General features: G+C 40.6%; 1 protein-coding gene across 1 annotated transcript in view; it reads right to left on the bottom strand.

Annotated features, from left to right (window-relative positions):
- The window catches only part of TENM4 (teneurin transmembrane protein 4), a gene marked incomplete at both ends in the record, with an annotated part of 337,845 nt that overhangs the window by 128,663 nt on the left and 191,860 nt on the right, over positions 1–17,322 (bottom strand). The window contains 3 exons of the mRNA XM_084201037.1: positions 7,044–7,244; positions 11,437–11,631; positions 16,711–16,812. Of these exons, the coding sequence (XP_084057163.1) occupies positions 7,044–7,244; positions 11,437–11,631; positions 16,711–16,812 (498 nt within the window). The remainder of the gene's footprint in view (positions 1–7,043; positions 7,245–11,436; positions 11,632–16,710; positions 16,813–17,322) is intronic.

Here is a 17,322-nt window from a genome sequence, read left to right as displayed (position 1 = left end):
TAAAAGTAGGAATAGTCAGCAGCAGAGGTCTAGATTCAAAAATTAAGAGGCTCCTTTCAAAGGAGACGAAGCCAAAATTTGGTCATCTGAGACTTAATGATACAAATGATAAGTTCTCAGTGATACAAGCAAACATGCTAATTGCTCAGTCATCCTCAAAACATGATATTTTAACTGTACTCTCCTTTAAACATGGAATTTAGTATCTTGTGGTGTTGTGAAATTTTTCAAACTAGTCACATTGACATGAGCCCCACTGACTCCAGTACAACATTGCTGTTTTCAGTCAGAAAAGTCCACAACACAAAGCATAATTGATCCAAACAAAAAGAACTTTTGAGCTGATGGTGTGACTGCTGAGGTCACATTTGGAGATAGGGAAGAATGCTAAACTGAAACTGGCATGCTGGGAATTAGCCCTTAATCATTGTAGGAAACAAACAGGGGATGGAACAGTCTTCCCACTGCCCTTTGTAGGGGTCCATAAATTTTCACTGATTACTGCTGATACAAGAGAGAAGCTTTGCTCATCACAGAATGCCTAAGGTCAATGAGAACCAGGGACTGCTTGTTACATGACTGGACATACACTATTCTCAGCCTGAGACATGACTTAATCAGAGCAAATGCTTTGTGAGCTAATGGTCAGAGACAGACTGATGATATCATTGCTTCCACTGGTTTTGGCCAAGTCTGAAATGACAGCTAGCACACAAGTTTTCAGTTCCTTCAATCTTCCCTTTGTCATTGTGTCTGACCAAGACTGCATGGACTGCTGCAGAGAAGGGGTTAAAAGTAAGATCCTAAACACATCCCAGAGCTGACAGAAGTTTGATGCATCTCTGGTTGGCTAGGAAAATGTCCTAAAACGATTTCTCAGCTATCAGACTTAAAGTAGAAATTCATATTTGAAAGGTAAGTTGTATTTTCTATCTTAGTGGGAGTTCTCTCCCTCCCTTTATTATGTCCCTTTCATCTGCTGAGCACAAAGATACTTGGACTTTTGAAGAATTGGACTCGCCAAAAAAATAACTGCAGCCCATTTTAACTCTTATCTTTTTTCCACCACATCAGGGTCTCCTTACACACATTTTTAATAAGCAAAAGGAAAGGGAGTAAAAGGATATACAAATGAAAGCCTCCCTGAATGCTTTTATTTCAAAGGTTTGGGCAGATTTTAGTCTTTTATTGCATTTTTAATAAAAAGCTTAGAAGCCTTTAAAGGCTAAGTTCGTTTGGCAATGGGTATGCTAAAATCTGTACTCACAAACTCAACTACATGAAAAAATTCATGTTTTTCACAATGATAGTTCTTATTTACACTGTTGATTCTCTAGATTCACTAATTTCTTCACAATCCACAATGCAGATATCTGCCAGGCAGAACCTGTGAGAGCCTTGTGTGTGCACTGGGCTGCACATACTTTTCCCTTTGAGAAAAAAGTCACTTCTCTCTGTACAAAATGGAGAAGATCACAAGTTCAGAAATCAGCATGTTATGCTTCTGCAAGGCAGAAGATGAAATTCCTGCTGGCACAAAACATTTCTTGGCTTTCAGCAACCATTAAAGGACCAAAGTAAGGCTTTCAGGGATGAGTCTGCAATTTAGGTATTGAGCCAGTACAGATTTTGATGGTATCTTCTGAAGACCAGCTTTGGAGACACTGTGCTACCAAAGTTTCAATTGCCCCAGACTAATGTTTCCCATAGGTCTGCCAGGGTAGTGAGATGAACAAGTTACAAGCTGAAGAAAGAGCATCCAAGGTGGCCTTTGATTACATAGCTGTGTCTTGTGACTTTTTCTTTAGTGACGAAGATGTTTATCAATTTCAGGTGTTGCATCCTGAGGTTTGGTTCTCTTTTTCTTCCTCATGTGTTTTAAAGCTAAGAAAAAGACAAATCAGCAACTTCTTAGGCATTAAAAGCAGTCTTGGTCTGTAGTATGCTACAAGCCTCTACCACGTCAGAGCTCTTGTTATATCCATCTTTTACAGAGACATTTTTACCCCTGAAGAAAATGACTGTTTAAAGGAAGATTTATATGAATGTTTTCTAAGGATGGATTTTTATCTTGGTGGCCTTGGGCATGGCATGAAATTAACACGGGATTTTGTTTGCAAAAGTTGACACCAGAAAGCCCAAGGAAATTAAATTTTATCACAGATGTTGTGTTAGCCATGGCACTGTTTGAACAATGGGATATGACATTGTGTGATAAAATGTATGAGAACTGCTTCTGTGACTCTGTGTGTGTGTGTTTGTGTACATGTGTGCAATAGTCTCCTGCACAATTCCTGGTGAAAAAAAGACATTGCGATGTACAGATGCATCTACTTCAGCTTAACTCTTTAAAAGTTCATCACGGTCTCTTTATCTATTAATTGGAATAGAGAGAAGATGCCTGTTTCAGTGAACTGTACCAACTTTCTGGTGGGGAACTCTTACGTGCTACCTGAAAGACTGTCACCATTGTTAATCTATACTATGAAACTGATACTAAAAAATGCAGTCATTACCATTAACTGGTACAGGGTCTTAAATCTAATCATTCTTTGTGAATAGCCTTCAACTGATCCATACTCCTGCACAGTAAATAGGAGCTCTTCCACTGACTTCAATTCATTGTGCAATAATTTATAAGAATATGGCTTCCCTGCAACCAGAGACATGGATTCACACACCATGCTAGTTTTATTTTAAATCCAACTTTTCAATCTACTGAAGTAAGTAAAGTCATGGAAGGTGGGTAAATACCTGGTCTTCTCCTATCCTGTGGCTACCCACACTATTTCCCCACTGAGCTTGGAGGACAAGTTTATCTAGGAGTATCTGCCAATTCTCCACAACCCTGCAGCAAAGATTGATAATTTGCATTTGCTCTAGGCAATTTTTAAATGCCTAAATATTTTTGAGATCGTAGACCTTCATAACAAAGTGCATCAGTAAGTCACTGGGAAGCAGCATTTCATCCCTGCCACAGTGGGGACAAAAGGGCAGTCATAAAGTCAAATGTGATATCCTCAGAAAACCATGTTAGCAGCAGAAGCGATGAGAGGAGCTATAATAGGACCAAAGTACTAGATTTCATGAGATATGGTCATGCAAGCTCAGCCTCAGTCTCTGGCCAGGCAAGCTCCCTCAGTCTTTTCATGTTATGATGTAAGATACCATAACTTCTTACTTCTTTACTGAGCCCCAGCTTCCAGTTTCTAGGTCTTATCGTTAAATGTGCAGCCCATGATTTTATGTCTCCACCGGCAATTTAGGACTACCACATACAAAGTACTTTTCCTACTACTGCTTTTCTCCAGTGTATTTTTAAGGGTCTGAAGTACTGCCTGAATGTCAACTGTGCGTAAACTGCATGAGTCATTACGAATGAGTGATGGAGAAGGGATCCTTATCTGCATGCAGGTCAATCTACAACCACTGTCAACTGCCCAGAAAAAGTCAGTACACTTAAGACACAGAAAGTATAATTTCTATTGCTGCTTTGTATAGTCAACTTTGCAATGATTTGAATGAATACTGTGCATGTAAAGATGCCAACTACCAAAGACAGAACAGTGTGAAAATCGCTGATTTAAACTTGAGGAGAGTGAAGGACAACACTAGATAACTTAATTCCTTGAATAATGATTTTGCATCCAAGCCTAATACTGTTTTGATGGGCCTGGGATTATACTGATGCATCAGTGAGATCCCTCTGGTAAATGGTGCATTCCCCCCTTGCAGAAGACATGACTCACCTATTCATTTCACTGCAGTCAGCAAACATGTCTTATGGTATGTGGTGTGCTGCCTCTTGATTCGCTAGAAATAGTTGGCCCAGTTTAAATAGGTCAGGAGTGAGACTGTATCACATAGTAAGTTCTGTTTCACACTGCAACACAGGGCATTTCCTTCTTCCCACAACACTCAGAAAATAAGAGGTTAAGATTCAACACTCAGAAAATGAGAGACCTGTTAGTTGCTAGATAGGGCTCATAACCTGTTAGTTGCTAGATAGGGTGAAGGGAGATAGCCCCCCAAAAGCCTGGGATACAGAGAATCTGTGATAGCAGACTGGAGGAATGGAGATAGGATAAGTGATTCCTTAATTCCCTTTCTTTTACCAAGCATTGCCTTGGACTTTTTAGCTGAACAGCGTTATGAAGGCCTTTTTTGAATTTGCTTGTGCAACAGTACTAAGATGCAAAAGGGAAGTGATTTAATTATCCCATGGAGAAAACAAAATACCATTTTATTGCTCAGTACAAGTTATCTCTTTGAATTACTTCTGTACCTTTCTCTAAGATACTCTTTCTAGTATTTGGGAATCAGCCAAAAAAACAGTGTATATTGAGGGAAAAGTGATCCTACACACTGTCCCTTGCAAGACAGGGTGGAATATGTTTGAGAAGCATTTTCCCTGAGTGACAATTCTGAGGTAGTACGGCAGCAGCCCTGTCTCAGCATGTCTTGGCAGTGGGTAGACAAAGAAAGCAAAAAAAAAACCCAAACCATATAACTACTTCTTCCTACAATGCAGTTCAGAATGGGAATCTCTCACAAGAGACTGAACTCCATAGACAACTTGTCTGTGAAGGCTAAGTGGAATGAAAAAAGATACTATAAACAGGAAATAGACATCTCTGTAATATTATTGTTTTGTGAAAAGTGAGGGTTTTACCCAGTAGTCTGTGTTCTCTAAGATTACCACTAAAGACAGGTAAAATCTACCTACTTAGCTGAAAGACTCAGTCTAAGGTTCAAAGAGGCTCTAGTTTTACTTTCTGCATATAACAATCCACAGACTTCAGCTACTGCTTCCATACTGCCTGATAACCTAAATGAATACAGCATACAGCACAGTAGACAGGTGCTACTCTTTAATTCAAGGTGGTAAGAGCTGGAAAAACCACAGTGCCAGCTCATATTCTGGGGTTTCAGACAATTATGCTGTTTCCAGGGTATGCCTCTCCATGGGGTTTATGAAAGAGGCCATCCTTGGCACAAATCCACATGGGCACAGTTCTATACATTTCATTGGGACTCAACACAGTCCCAACTGCTTTGCTGAGCTGAGGATGATTTCTTCAAGTACTTAGCTCTTTCCCTTAGTAATCCTTCTGTTCTGTTTGGTCCTGCTTTATAGGACAATAAAAATCTGTCTCTTTTAGACCCTTCTACAGAACCTCCACCCCAGTGGGCTGGGCAGTGTGTTATTACATGCAATAGCACACCTGCTCACTCTATTTTAATGATGCAAGAAAAGAACCACATATCCTGTGAGTAAATCTGTCTTTCAAATCAAGTCATCAATTCAGTGGAAAGGTCTGGGCTAGAAATGGAAGTTTACAAATCATCTTAGCTGTGATTTTAGCTGTGAGGCACAATAACCTGAATGTTACAAGCAGCTCAGTGAGAAAAAAGGTCTTGGAATGATGCTCAAGTTTGTCTCAAATAACTTCATGCTGCCAAAGAAAGTTTGCACTAGATGGATTTATAAAAGCAGTATAAGGAAAACTTATAAATCATCTGTACATGACCCTGCAGGTCAACAAAGGGAAAGTGAATTCTGTTTGCACATTGAAATAAACATTTTTCCAAATCCATCCCTGCAATCCCCAAACCTCTCTACAAACACAGAATAATGACTCAGTTATGATCTATGCTACAAACTACAAATACATGACTACCTTTCCCCTTATGGTGGTTTTAAAAATAAACTCACAGAGCATGGAATTGAAGATGTTAGTATGGGGAAAAGAAAAGCCTGGCACCAAATTTATCTTCCCTTCAACGCACAATAGCTTCCCTACATACATCTGCAAAAGTTTTGATCAACCTAGCTTCAGCGCCAGGCAAGTAGAGTAGGCCTCCTCTTCTGATTAATCCTCAGTCCAGTCAATTTTACTTTATGACAACCTTCTAACACCCAGCCTAAATGACGATTGTCAAAAGCATTTTCTTATGTTCTTAGGACCAGTTTATTCAGTTTGCCTCACCCTTTGAAATTACTCTCTTAAAATACTTGCAAGCAGTTAACCTGATTTTCTTTACTCCTGATAGCAATTCCTCAGTGAAAATGTTGTTTACATAATTTTTCTACTTTATCCACTCCCCTAATAGCTTTTTTTTGGGTTGCTTTGCTGAAAATTCCTTTCATTTCACTGCCTATACTGAGCTGCCCTGGATTTCTGGCCTAGTTCCACTCAGTTGTGTAAGGTATAGAAACTGTTATTGCTGAGGTCTCTTTTTTTGTGAGCACACAATACAGGACAAAAGCCAAAGGACTGATGCTCTGTAGGTTCTAACCATTTAATGTATTCCACTATTTCTCAGTGTGGCTTTATCTAAGAGCTAATTGCATTTGGAAGAAAAGGGTCCTGAACAGTTTTTCTTTAGCCTTCAATTCCCACACCTGATGCAGATTTTGAGCAAGATGCCCATTCAGAGGAGGAATGAAGGTCGTCGTTCCAAACCTCTACACAAAGCTGCCCATAAAAATCTGTCTTCTTGGTAGCTGCTTGTACTAATAAATACTTTCACTCAGTAAACTTATTTTTTAGTTGGTAGAAGAGAGTCTTTTAATACGAACCTCATGAGGCACTCATCCTCCTCTAGCCTAGAAAAGTACAAGCTTTGAATTCAGAAGGGAAAGGAGATCTGACAGATTACCAAATCGTCCTTCTTGTTTACAGCCACTAAAGATTATTTAGTCATCTCCTAAAAATTAAAACAGACACTTTAGTGGTCCTGGGGTTCATCAAGAACTAGCACCAGAACAAGAAGTTATATGTAGACCATCAGTTACATTAACAGCCATATAATGAACAATAGCAAGCCTAGGTGGCTTTAATGGAGTTATTTATGATATTGCTCTATGCTCAGCAATGGTAGCAGAATTATTTATGTAGCTGAGCTATGGAAATTCTCCTTCCAGTCATGCCCTACATGTGCTTCACTGGAATACATCTGGAGCACCTTTTTTGCAGAGCTACGTCTGAGTGTTTCACAAAGTTAACAAAAGACCAACAGTAAGTCAGCGCTGACGTTACCGATTGAGCAGTCGTGGCCAGTCCAGTTGGGATCGCAGCTGCAGAGTCCAGTATCCGGGAGGAAGGTCCCATGACCGGAGCACTGATCCAGACAAGTGGCTCTTGGGGTCTCACAATTTGTTCCTCCCCAGCCAACCGAACAGTGACATTCTCCTCGGACGCATACACCTCGTCCCGAGCAGGTAGGATCCATGCAGTCCACTACATGTGAGAAGGAAGAGGAAGCAGACAGGGAAAGCAAATGGGAATTTCATGAAAAAAAGCTATCAGACTGCTGTCTACACAAACATATTTACACAGTATCTAAAGGTTTCAACCAAAAAGCCCTGCTGTGAACAAAACAGATGCTTCATGCAAGAAGTCAGCGGCCCTAAAAGGCAGTGAGACCTAAAACACCTACATGAAAAACAGAGAAAAATTTAGTGATGCAATCCATTCTTTTATGCAGGTCTGCACTAATAAGGGATCCTTCTGGTAAGAAGAGGCTAATATCAATTAAGAATAGAATAAGAATAATATTCTATCGTACACATAGTGTGTCTTCATTTATTCTATTAGAATAACTTAAATTACTATTACTAATGAGTTTGAAGCTGAGCCCTAGTTTTCTGAGAGAGAATTTTGCATAAAGATTCAGCAGAAGCTGACATTCTTATTCAGCAAAATACATGCTTAAATTGAAGAATGTGCTTAAACCTATACAGGTTTCATGGAGACTTAAAGAATTTTCACACTGAAACATATCCATAGATGGTTTTTCTAGAATAAGGATTAAAATAAAATCATGCTGTTTTTATAATGGTGTTCTGGTTTTATTTTTGATCAATGAATACTCTTCTTTAAATGTCTGAGGTTTACTTCCCCCCACACAAAGAGGCATTTTCCTAACAAGATCGGAGACCATTTAGTTAGGAGTATAGCAATGTACACCAAAAGACCAAATATACTCCCTCTCTGATTCCTGAGTTATGTGTTTTGTAGGCAACTGTCAGCTGCTCTGCCCACAGGGGAATTTCACCCAGCAATCAAAAAATATGAAACGCACCAGACACCCTCCCAGAAAAACCGACTGGAGGAGTCGATTGTCTATTTATAGATAAAAGCTGATAGGACAGCCTAGAGAAATTCTTCCCATCTTTTGAAACGGTGTGTGGCAGTTCCTTGGGGATTGGTGACAAGTGTCAGTCTGGCTAAGCAGCACAGGAAAACTGTCCAGCTTCTGGCTCTGATACAGCAGAGCAGAACATGGCTACCGCACACACGACAGGTTTGTGGTTCAGTTCTTACCCCTGGAAAAGCTAATAAGAATTCCACTGACCTGTTTAAGATCCAGAAACCTTAAAAGGAAACACAACAGCTGCTCTGATAATTCCCTGGATTCTCAAACCCTTCTCAGTCTGACAAGTAATGGCTCAGTTATTACTATCCCAAGGCATGAGAGAGAATTTTCTTTTTTGTTTGATTCCTGGAGCTCTGCTCATAGCTGGAACAATCCTCAAAAATTTTAAGAGGCTGGAAAGGATGAGTCCATAAATCTCCTTCACTGTTAGCGAGCTGGGAGCGAGGGTGCCAATTTTAGCATGAGACCCTTGAAGCCCTGGCCCTGTTCTTTCTCAGCAGTAATAAGTATGAAAAGGACTAAGGGATGGAGTAGTAGCCTCGTCCGTTCTCAGCAGATGGTTTGAACATAGAGAACAAAGATCACAGGCTAACTGACAAGAGGCTACCTCCAGGCAATTAATCATCCCCTCTGAAGGTCAGTTGGGAAAAAGGTGAGTTTTACAGGGGCCTCCATCACAGGAGGCAGACAATCTGCTATCTCAGCTCTAACACAGACGATTATAGGAGGGAATGTGCATGTCAGAACCCCCCATTTATCATAATCCCAAGGCCATTTTTCATGTTGAAATGAGCCCTTTCAGAAAATGTCACACACAACGGCTACTTTAATCTCAGCCTCACTGGATCTATCTCTTTAGGCTTTCTGCACCATTGGAAGGGCCCTGGGACAGGATTACAGGCTTCTGCTTTCTTCTTAATCAATTGCTTAGTGGATTTGGACTACAATGGTATATTTTCAGGGAGTTCTGCTTGACAAATTTAGCTGCTCAGCTCTGGGAGAAGTAGAGATGAGGAGCTGGGCATGAGGGCAGAGCTGCCAAGATCTAGTGTACCTGGAAAAGAAAAAAAAAATCCTATGTCTGTGTTGTTGGCTGGAAAATGTCCCAAATGGCCAAATTCTTGGTTGGAAAATGCCCTGTTTATAGTTAAGCCTTCTGCAGAATCTTTGCCAGGGAGATAAATCGTGTAGCAAGCAAGGTTAGTGCCTCTTCTACACTTTTCCCCAATATGCTTCATGCTTCATTGGTCACACAAGTTATTAGGCTTATTCGGTGCCCAAAGAGTAACTTCTCATATTTCACTTCTTAAATTTGCTCCCCTCCCTGCAATGTCTCGCTGGCTTAGACCATGCCTTATAAAATATGGGCCAATAAACTAAGGAAAGAGAAAAGAAAATCTTGCATAGGATTGCTGGCTGATGTTTTATAAACATTGCTGAACTTCTATGGGGGAAAAAGAAAAGACAGAAGAAACCCTGGAATGAAAGCCCATTACAAACATGGACCAAGCAGTGAAGCTACGAGAACTGAGAAATAATAAAAAGTAATCAATACCAGATGGCCCTTCTTAGAAGAGAAATTAAAGAGTAAAAGCAATTTAAAAAATAGTATAAATCAACTTTTTTACTAAGTCTAAATATGTATGTATATGTTCTCAAGATTTCCCACATGGCATATTTCTGACCTGCTTCCCCCCCATCACAACGTAATACAAATTATGCCTTGATTATCAAAAACATGCATGCTTGGAAAAATACTAAACAGCCCATAAGAAAAACCATGTTCTCTTTGTTCTTCCTCCTTTTTCAAGTTTTTACCTAGTGGGACTGACACCGTCCCCCGCTACAGTGATAACATAAAATAACTGAGAGTGTCTGGCTTTTCGGCTTGAAACGTGACCAGGGAAATAAAGGTTCCTGTTAGAAAAAGGGCAAATCTCACTCTGATTTACACACATTAAACACTTCTGGCTGGAGGCAAAATCAGGATCTTTTCAGTTCTGTTTATCCAGTAAAGATATGATCTAGTAAATAGGAGGTCTACAGAGATGCTTTAAAATACTTGAGTAGTCACAATCTTTGGGTTTTGCATGCCCCACAGCTTCACTGAGTTGTGCTTTAAGCCAAAATGAGGCTTTCACAAGAGATGGCTTATTGTTACAAGAGCTGATACTGTCTTCATCTCTAACATTTACTGACACTAAAGCCATGCTACATCAGAGATGTCCCACTCCAGTACATTATACACATCAAAAGAATTGCTAGATTAGATGCCATTTGAATGTCTGAATTCAATTCAGCCTATTTTCATTGCCTATAAAATAAAGCCATTCCAGATAAATCTTTATCCTGCATACATGAAGACAACCATAAATTAATTCAAGCCATTGTCATTCTTAAATGTATCAAATGATGTCTTTAATCTATCAAGCGGCAAAGAGGCCTTAAATATGTACTTGTAGAAGCACAATTTAAGAATAATTATTTATCAGGTCACCGGCATAGAATTCTGAGAATAGCTTTCAAAAGTTTTGAACATTATTCTTTAAATAATGCACTTTTTGGATATATATTTATACTCTCTGAATGATTTACACACTTGCAAAACTGTCCACTTTTTCATTAGCAGTAAGAAGCAGTCACAGACTCAGGAAGATAAAGGTTTATGCTGGCAGGTCACTTCCTACACAAAAAGATTAAAGATAAGTACTAAAAGCAGCTGTAAACCTAAATGCAAATGAGAAATATTTGGGGGGCTAATGTGAGAAAAAAGCTATGGAAACGCCATGAAAATAATATGCGACTTCGAAGCAGAATTTAATTCAAGTCCTGAGCATTTCTAAGCTTTTAGAGCTGACAAGGACCAGGGACTTTCTCTCACATGCCACCATGTTGTGTATGTAAGCAACTGAAATTGCTTGGCATAGCACAGCAGAGAAGAAAGCACTGTAAAAGTAATTATACGTTTAGATGTGTAAATGGAAACGATGCTTTAATAAGAACATTTGAACATATGATTAGATGTTCTGGTCTTTCAACTAGATTCTTCTATCTGAATCATTTGAGGGCTTTTTATCCAATTATTGAACAAGTATGATAGCTAACGAGGAGTTATGACAACATATCATTTTTATGTTGTATCCATCTATTGTACCTCTAAAATGCCTATTATTTTTCTGCTTAAGTGCCAGTCCAATTCTGAATTGCCTCCATCCACAGAATTACAGAACAACAATCAAAGCAAAAGGCTAATTGAATGCATCCTGCAAATACCTTCTTCACAGCTCTCGCCTTTGTATCCCGGGTTGCAGATACAGGTGCCCATGATGCATGTGCCATGGTTATTGCAGGAGACATCAATGCACTGGTTGGTTGGGACATCACACTCTGCTCCCTTCCAGCCACTGTGGCACAAGCACCTTCCTTTCATGTACTGCCCATTTCCACTGCACAGCACTGGGCAGGATGCTATGGACAGACAACAAAATCACATTAAAACAAATGGAAAATAATTTCAAAAAGAAGCACAAGAGCCCAGCATGTAATTTACATTCTTCATATACAGTCTTCACTGGGGTACGCTGCTGTTTGTTTTGCCAAAACCAAATCTTTTATATGGATGATATCCAGCTGTTAACTATATTCTCCTATGAGTGTTCAAAACAAACAAACACTGCTCTTAAGTTAGACTATCTTCTTGCTTTGTGTCTCTGATACCTTTTTTCACTAACTAAACTCATAGTTTTCTTGTATTCTGATTCCACAATATACTGATGTATTCTTTCCGGAGCATCACTGACCTTAGACTGCTTATCGCTATCCCTGACCTGATGCCGGACTTTCCTTGACACTGCCTCTGCTGTGGACCTCAGTGGCACACAAATCACTCCCCTTTTTTTTCTGAGTTAACCCTCAGCTTTATGGGTTTCAGTTGATTTGCTCAGAGCCCAGAATGCCACATTGAGACTGTTTCCCTGATTTAGCTCATGTCATACCATCAGCTATCAACTTTCTTCCCTGAAAGGGTTGTCAAGCACTGGAGCAGGCTACACAGAGAACCAACTCAGTCACCATCCCTGATGGAATTTAAAATATGTGTTGATGTGGCATGTCGGGATTTGGCTTAGTGGTGGACTTGGCAGTGCTGGCTTAATAGCTGAACTTGATGAAGAGAGTTTTGGAGGTCTTTTCCAACCTTAACAATGCTATGGTTCTAACCGAATGCCCAGCCCCCCTTTTTGGTTATCACCTCTGCTGGACTTGATTCATCACCAGCCACAAGGCAGAACTGGCCTCTACTGTTTCCAAGCTCCCTGTAATAAAATCTGTGTAAATTTATCCTCTGAAATTTGTATAATTTATAAAGAATTTATAGAGGATTTTTAATTGTCCTTGTTTCCAGCAAAGTCAGGTGACTTTGAAGGCCACCCAGACACAGGATTTCTTCCCTGTGATAAAGGGAAGAAGAAGAAAATGACAAGCTCAAGCTGTGGCATGATGGATCCCAGGATTAAGCATTTTCAGAGCTAAATTTGGAAACTGCCAGGCAGAGTTGGATGGGATGAAATGAAGTATACAGAACAGGTTCCCCAAGGAAGCAGAGGGCATCAAGGACCACACCTCAGCCTCCATGACCACAGCTTTTTGTAATCACTGATCTCCAAGCTTTCTCCAGCTCCTTTCAGATGATGTCTTCTCCTTATGCCATTCTCCACACCAGGCACATTATGCTCCTTTTGTCTTCTGTTCTGATTTTGCCAAGGAAGATGCTGATTTCAGTCCCTCAGAAACAGCAGCCTTTTCCTGTTCACTCTGCCTTGAAACTTCTTGCTTAAGTCCTGTTCTCTTTCATTTTATTTTGCTGAAACTCTGCTGCAAGGACATCAACACAGACTGCTCTTGTTCACTGTTGCACATCAGCCTTAGGTGAGAGCAGCTGGCCTTCTCATCTGCCCCTTGGAAAGGCAATTTATGAACAATTTTATGCAGGACAAATGTGAAATGAATATTCCATTCTGCTGCTTAATCCAACTGGATTAGGCATGTGATGAATCCGCTCTTGCTTTGTTCCTGACTTTGATTATGTGTGGGAAGGGGTATTAAATGGTTAAGGAAAGCTTTCCTCTCCTTCTCTTCCATATTTTCAGACAGTAATCTCACAAAGTGCATCGTGAGTTATTTCCACACGTCCTTATAGTCAAGTCAGTTTGAGAGTTCCAGAACTAGAGCAGCCTCAATAGAATACAAAGCATTGCCAACTCCAACTGTTAAACCAGTTTGATATGCAGCGAACTATATTTGCCTGACCAAGATAAAAGAGGTTTAGGACAGAAAGGAATTTGGCAACTGTTATTACTAAGGAGCACTCTGTTCACTTTAAAGGAAACATGACTCCGTGGTGCATTGCAAGTGCATAATTTGCAAGATGGTATCTACCTATACAACATGAGACTTAAACTGTGTAAGATACACTGTATTGTGTGCATGGTTCACAGCACACTCACTCTGTAATTTCACTTTTAAGCTAAGTGATGGAATTTTCTGCCCCTCCCATCTCAAATTTCAATGCTCGGTAATGGACATTGTTTTTTCAAGGCACTGGCAGGGTATAGTCTTTCTTTTCAACAAGAAGAAAGAATAACTGCCTTTAACCAGGGAGAGATTGCTGAGAAAGACTTACATGTTTTCTGACAAGACAGCTGATCACTCAGTAAAAGATCAGATAAATTACTGGCCATCTGCAGTGAGACTGACACTCCACAGAGCCTTCTGTGGAAAAGTCCTTCAGCATCACCTGGAAAGCACTGCTACAAATGTCAAGGCAATGGCAAGAACAAGACCTCCTCTGTAGCATGCAATAATGAATAAAGACAAAAGAGGTTTCTGAATTTTTTTCTCCTGTTATTTATGCAATTCTTTTCCATATATAAAGATATATAATTATTATTTGATCATTCAGATTCCAACAATGTCTATAATGGCAAAACTATAGTCATTCTCTAGTGTGTGGTAATGATAGCAGCAATCCAAATGCATACTCTGTTTCTTGCAAAGTTGAGCATCAGCGAGTTAGATCATTTGTTTGTTTACTTTATACAGAACTTGGAAGGGCCACCTCCTGTGTCCAAGAAAATCTTCAAAAAGCCTATGAAATACACCTCTGGTGACTTGCTCTCATTTTTTTTGTTTGAAATAATTGGTTAATAATATGTTAGTAATTAACCATTACTACAAAGAGAAAGGCTTTCTGCTCCAGATTCATTTGTATGATGAATTACAAGGCTGAACTAAAATAAAGGAACACCCAGGAAATTCTGGAAATCTTCATGTGAGCAGGAACCCACTTGTTTAAGTATTACTGCTCTGTACAGGGATCATGAAGGGCTGCAGATGGATACTGTAACAGCCTTACACATGCTGCCTTTTGAGGGATTCACAGGTCAAAAGAGGAGTCTTGGATGCTCCTGAAAACCAACAGGAAGACAATGCTGGAATCCTTGGATGTCATGCTCCTGGCAACATGATCTATTTAACACACCCAGCGAGTGGACATACATATACAAACATAAATTTGGCATTCCAGGTATTTTTCTTCCTAAAGGCAGAGTGCAACATCTGAATCCAGATGATTCTGAATGAAAAGACAGAGTTTAATAAAAGGTGTTCATAGCAGCTAGAGCATGTGCTCTGGTGAAATGGGAGACATGCATTGCTCCATTGAAAAGCCTGAGAAAGTTCAGGGTAACCAGGGAGGGGAGGTGAGCTCCTCTGAAACTGGATTCAGAACAAGAGTTTAAGTACTCTGACTCACAGTGAAGAAAGTTCTTCTTCTCCACAGACTCTACAGGGAGCCTTGGGGGAAATAAGCCCTGAACTTCTGCCCCTACTGAAAGTTAGGAGGTGTGAGCTGGAATATGCTATGGGACATGGAAAAAACTCCTTTTGTCTCCAGCTCTAGGGATTTCAAAAGGAGCTTGGAAATGCAAACCAAGTGTAAGGAAATGCAAACCAAGTGTAACCTGAGTCAGCAAGAAGTTTGACATAACAGCTCTCAGGGACACAGCTTGCCACATCCATCTTACTGGGCTGTGAACTCTGAAACCCCGCCGGGTTCAGCCCGGCCTCGCTGCCTTGGCTGGGAGCTCCCGCCTGCCCTGGGGGTGCGCGGCTCCTTATCTCTGTCTCCTGCCTTGCTGCTGGGATGTGACCCAGCTCAGCTGGAGGGGGAGAGGGCTGGGGTTGGACAGAGTTTAGCTCTCTCTTGGGAAGGCGCCAGCCTGCTTTCCAAAGCAGCGATGAGCCGGGGTAAAGGCCTGACCTGCAGCCTTACCGCAGCTCCTTGGGTGGGCACGAATGCTTTATGCTACCTCCCTCCCCAGATTTATAAATCTGTACTTAGTTTGTTGGACCGTTTGAGCCAAAAAAGGCCTTGAAAAGGTTGATGCACAGTATCCTGCCATTTCCCACATGCAAGGTTTTCATATCTTGTTTGAAATGTGTTCTTACTAAAAGTATTTCAGTTTGTTTTTTAAATGTTTAAATAACCTAAAAAATTGAGGCCAAAGAAAACACTTCCAAAGCCATTTATTAAAAATACTTATCACTTGAGCAGAAAAATGTATTATACTGTTTACTGGGGTAAGTCTCCTTCCCAGTCCTCCCAGTGTTTTTACTTTTGGCCAGAGTAATCAGTTGCTCCTGCCATTATCCCACTCCTAGCCTTATGCTAACGCTGCCCTATTCCCCACAGCCAGACTCACGCAGACTTGCCAGGTACTTTTTGTATAATCAGTATCTTAAAAGGAAGTACCATTATAGTGTCATGCCACATCATGATAAAAGTGCTCTGCTAAACAAACCATAATGCCACATAAGTCCTATTTTGTAAAGTCACTTCCAGAAGAAAATTTCCAACGGACATTTGCCTGTCCACAAGCAGCCCAAGGGGCTGGGCTGTTGCTAAGAGCACAGCAGTCACGATTAGTAAAGAATCACAGTGCCATTAAGGTTGGAAATGCCCTCCGAGATTGAGTCCAACTCTTAGCCCATCACTGCCAGCCCACCTCTAAACCATGTGCCTAAATGCCACACCTACACTCCCAGAGATGGTGATTCCACCACTTCCCTGAGAAGCCTGAATCCTTTGCTGAAGAAATTTTTCCCAAAAGCCAATCTAAACCTCTCCTGGCACAACTGGAGGATGTTTCCTCTTGTCCTATTGCTTACTTGGGAAAAGAGACCGATCCCCACCTGGCTACACCTTCCCTTCAGGTAGTTGTAGAGATCAGTAAGATGTCCCCTGATCCTTCTTTTCTCCAGGGTAAACACCCATGGGTCCCTCAGCTGCTGATCAAAAAGGAATTTAGCAAAATTTTAGCAAATTTGTGGCAAACAAAATTCACAGATCAACTTCTTTCCACTCTACTGCAGCATCCCCACACTGGGTGAAGAGTACTTTGCAGAAGGCACCGTCATGAATATAATTTCCAGAAGAAAAATGCAAACTGAATGGGAGAGGGTAACAGTTAATCAAGCATAAATTCCTACCTCTGCCACAGTCAGGGCCCAGAAAGCCAAGGAAGCAATGGCAAGTCCCAGACACGCAGTCTCCATTCCCATAGCAATTACTGGGACAGTTATCCACTGATTCTGGAAAACAAAAGAGAATTTAGACACTTCTTTAGGCAAGAAAACAGCTCTGAGTTTAGGAGGCTCTGGATGGGCAGGACAGTTGAAACTTCAAAGCAATTGCTGCACTTGGGGTGAAGGCATTAGTGTGAGCTGCACTAAACCCTGCTCATCCATTTACATCAATGGACGGCTCAACTGTGAATTCTGTGATTAAACATGAGCTGCTCCGCCCCAACCAGGTTTGGCATTCTCTCAGTACCTGAAAACTTCCAAGTGTCTTTTCTTCCTTTATATTTTTAGGACCATTTTCTCTCTTTTATTGCAGGGATGCAATTGCAGGGATTTATTGCAGGGATGCAACACACACCATTCTCATGGCAGAACATACACTTTTCGTCTGGTTTTGTTGACTTGATTAAGTGACCTTGAGGAATTTATTTGTGCCAAAAAAGAGCTGAGTGATGATAGATACTGTACAAACTTACTAAACACAGGCCCTTGGTTCATCCTATCTGCTTGTTCACAAAA

Source organism: Fringilla coelebs, assembly GCF_963513975.1.
Source record: "Fringilla coelebs genome assembly, chromosome: 2".
Taxonomy (NCBI): domain Eukaryota; kingdom Metazoa; phylum Chordata; class Aves; order Passeriformes; family Fringillidae; genus Fringilla; species Fringilla coelebs.
This window is presented reverse-complemented; position numbering and strand designations above follow the sequence as displayed.